The 2942-nt window shown below is 35.0% G+C and overlaps 1 protein-coding gene across 1 annotated transcript; it reads left to right on the forward strand.

Annotated features, from left to right (window-relative positions):
• The first annotated feature begins 473 nt into the window (after positions 1-473).
• On the forward strand, positions 474-947 carry LOC122591931. Its single transcript, XM_043764154.1, has one exon. The coding sequence runs from the start codon at positions 474-476 to the stop codon at positions 945-947; it is 474 nt and encodes a 157-aa protein (XP_043620089.1).
• The last annotated feature ends 1995 nt before the right edge of the window (positions 948-2942 follow it).

Consider the following 2942-nt stretch of genomic DNA (forward strand, 5'->3'; position numbering starts at 1 on the left):
ATTTTTGTTATCTTCTTTGCCTTTAATAATACTTGGTTTATTCCAAAACCGGTATTTGTTCTCTTATTAATCATTTAGTTAAAATCTTCAAGTATTTTTTCCGAAAACCGGTATTAGTACTGTTATTCATTGAATACCGGTATTAGTACGGGTTTTGACTATGTGATTGAGTTTGAAAGTGAAAATACCTGGTTTACACCAAAACCGGTATTTGTTCTCCTATTGTTTACTTTGATAAACCGAGATTCTGCTCAAATTTTCATCTGAAAACCGGTATTTGTCCTTCTTTATCAAATTCCGGTATTAGTTCTGTTATTACCAAAATCGGTTTTAGTTGACTTCTGTAGGTGTTGTGTGTTGAAATACCTGGTTTACATCAAAACCGGTATTTGTGCTTCTTTTCATCTATTTCTAGTAAAAGTTACTCTGCCCAAATTTTACCTGACTTACAATCGGTTCTTCTTCTCTGAGCAATGGCTTCTCAAGATTCTTTAATTCTTGGTAACGAATCAAGACCTCCTGTTCTGTATCATGATTGTTACCCACTCTGGAAGAATAGATTCTTAAACTGGATTAAGAAACAACCTCTGGGGACTGATATTCTTGCTTTAATCAATGATGGTCCAGTTGAACACATCAATCCAGTCACCAAAGAACCTCTTCCACCTGAGAGTTGGAATACTACCCAAAGAAATAGAACTCAAGGTGATAATCTTGCTTTACATCATCTCTACATGGCACTTCCAAATGATATCTACTGTAATGTAGACTCATATGACACTGCAAAGGACATCTGGGATGAATTAGAAAGACAACTTCAAGGATCTGATCTATCATCCACCATTCGTCTCTCTAATGTTTTTCATCTCTATAAAACCTTCAAACAAGAAAAGGGTGAATCTCTTCTAGATGCCTACACCCGTTTCTGCACTATCATTAATGCTTAAAGAAAAGAGAAGGTTAAGAAGACGGAGATGGAATTGAAAATCAAATTCTTGAACTACCTTGATCCAGTTTGGCATGAGTATGGTACTCAACTTAACCAACATTCTGATTTTAAGGATCTTACCATACACACTCTATATGAGAAGTTGAAGCTCAATGTTCGTGATGTCAAGGCAAAACAAGCCTCCTCTTGTGAACAACTCATTTCAGATCCTCTTGCTTTGGTTGCTAACAGAATGACTCATCCACTCTTCAATTCTAATGCAACTAATATCATTCCAAATCTTGATTCTTGTAATATCAATGCCTCTGAGTTGGATGACAAAGAACAACAAATGTATAATGATTTGGCATGTTTCACCCGATCTTTCAAGACAAAGTATTTCAACAAGAAACCTACAAATAATCAACTTCGTATATCATCAGTGTCCTCTTATGCTCGTAACAATCAATCTCCAAAGTTTCACAACCCGTCTGAGAATGCTGGACCTGAAAAGAAATTTGATGCTCCAAAGTCATTTGAGAAGAAGATTCTGGAAAAGAAGCCTGAAGACAAGAGATGTTACAACTGTGGTCAAACAGGACATTTTGCTATCCATTGTCCCAAACCAAAGAAGAAGAACTCTACTTATTATCAGAACAAACTCTTGCTTGTTAAGCAACAAGAAAGTGGAGTTGCACTTCTTGCAGAGGACGATCAGTGGTTGCATCTGTCAGATGAAGAAACTGAGGAACTGGCTGCAAATGTTTGCTTCATGACCAAAATCAAACGATCCAAAGAGCTTGAAGAAGAAGGGAACAGTTCAGAATCTGATGATGATGAGGTATGCCATATCCCTAAATGTGATCTTGCTCATTTAGTGAACAATTGTGAACAAACTGATTTTACAAATGTCTCATTGAAGGAAGAAGTTGCAAAATTAACCTATGCTTTACAAGAAAAGGAAAATTCTTTAACTAAAGTCAAACAAGATTTTAACACTCTTCAAAAGGATTTTAAAGAATTAACAGCCAGTAATGCATCGGTTTCTTTTACTACTTCTTCTGAATTGCTTCTTTCCAATCAAGAACTTGGGCACAAAGTATTTGAACTAAACCAAATCATCAAAGAATTAAAAATTGCACAATCAAATGAAATGTTTAGAGCAAATGCTTTGGCCGAGGATCTTGTAGCTCTTCAGTCTAAGTTCAACGATTCCAACCCTACAGTGAAAGAATTACAAAATCAAATTTCTGATTTAAATCATGCATGTTACATCAAAGATTCTCAGAACCAAAAACTCGAAAATAAAATTGATGAACTCACTGATGAAGTCAAGTTTTATAAAGTTAAGGTTTACAGAATTGATCAATCCAACAAGCAAATCTTTTTAAACAAACCAAGAGATTTTGAAGATTTCACTAAAGGGTTAGGATTTGAAGATCCAAAGAACTTACTCACTGGACAACTCATTGTACCACCCCTGTATGATGAGAACATGATGCGGTATGGTCTGCTCAGTCAATTTGTCCGACCCAGTTATAATGATTTTGATACAGAAGAACAATTATCCAAATGTGAAGTTAAAATTAACTATGATCACATCAATGATTCATATGATTTGTTTAATCTTCCACTTTGTCCTAAAAACAAAAAACACTCGGTTATAATTGTCGAACTGGATGAAAACTCAAGTGAAAACTCAACTGAAAAACCAACTGTTGAGCAGTTAAGTGAGTCCAAATCTGAAAAAGAAATAATTCCTCCGAAACTAGCTCCAGTTCGACCATACATTCCACAAAGTGTTTTGGAAAAAAAAAATAGAAGATTTGAAATAAACATTAAATGAGAAACAAAATGTGATAGATGTTCTTGTGTCTCAAAATCACTATAACAAAGATGTCCCTGATTTTGAATTTCAAACTTCCAGTGTTGTCTATGATTGTTCCGATCTTAACTGTCCAGTATGTATTGTCTTGAATCCCACACCTTGCTCTTCTGTTGATAGTACTAGTGA

The sequence above is a fragment of the Erigeron canadensis genome, chromosome 3 (genome assembly GCF_010389155.1).
Source record: "Erigeron canadensis isolate Cc75 chromosome 3, C_canadensis_v1, whole genome shotgun sequence".
Classification (NCBI taxonomy): Eukaryota; Viridiplantae; Streptophyta; class Magnoliopsida; order Asterales; family Asteraceae; genus Erigeron; species Erigeron canadensis.

Excerpts from the sequence above, each read along its gene's own strand:
- LOC122591931 (XM_043764154.1), top strand. The coding sequence starts at position 474 with ATGGCTTCTCAAGATTCTTTAATTCTTGGTAACGAATCAAGACCTCCT.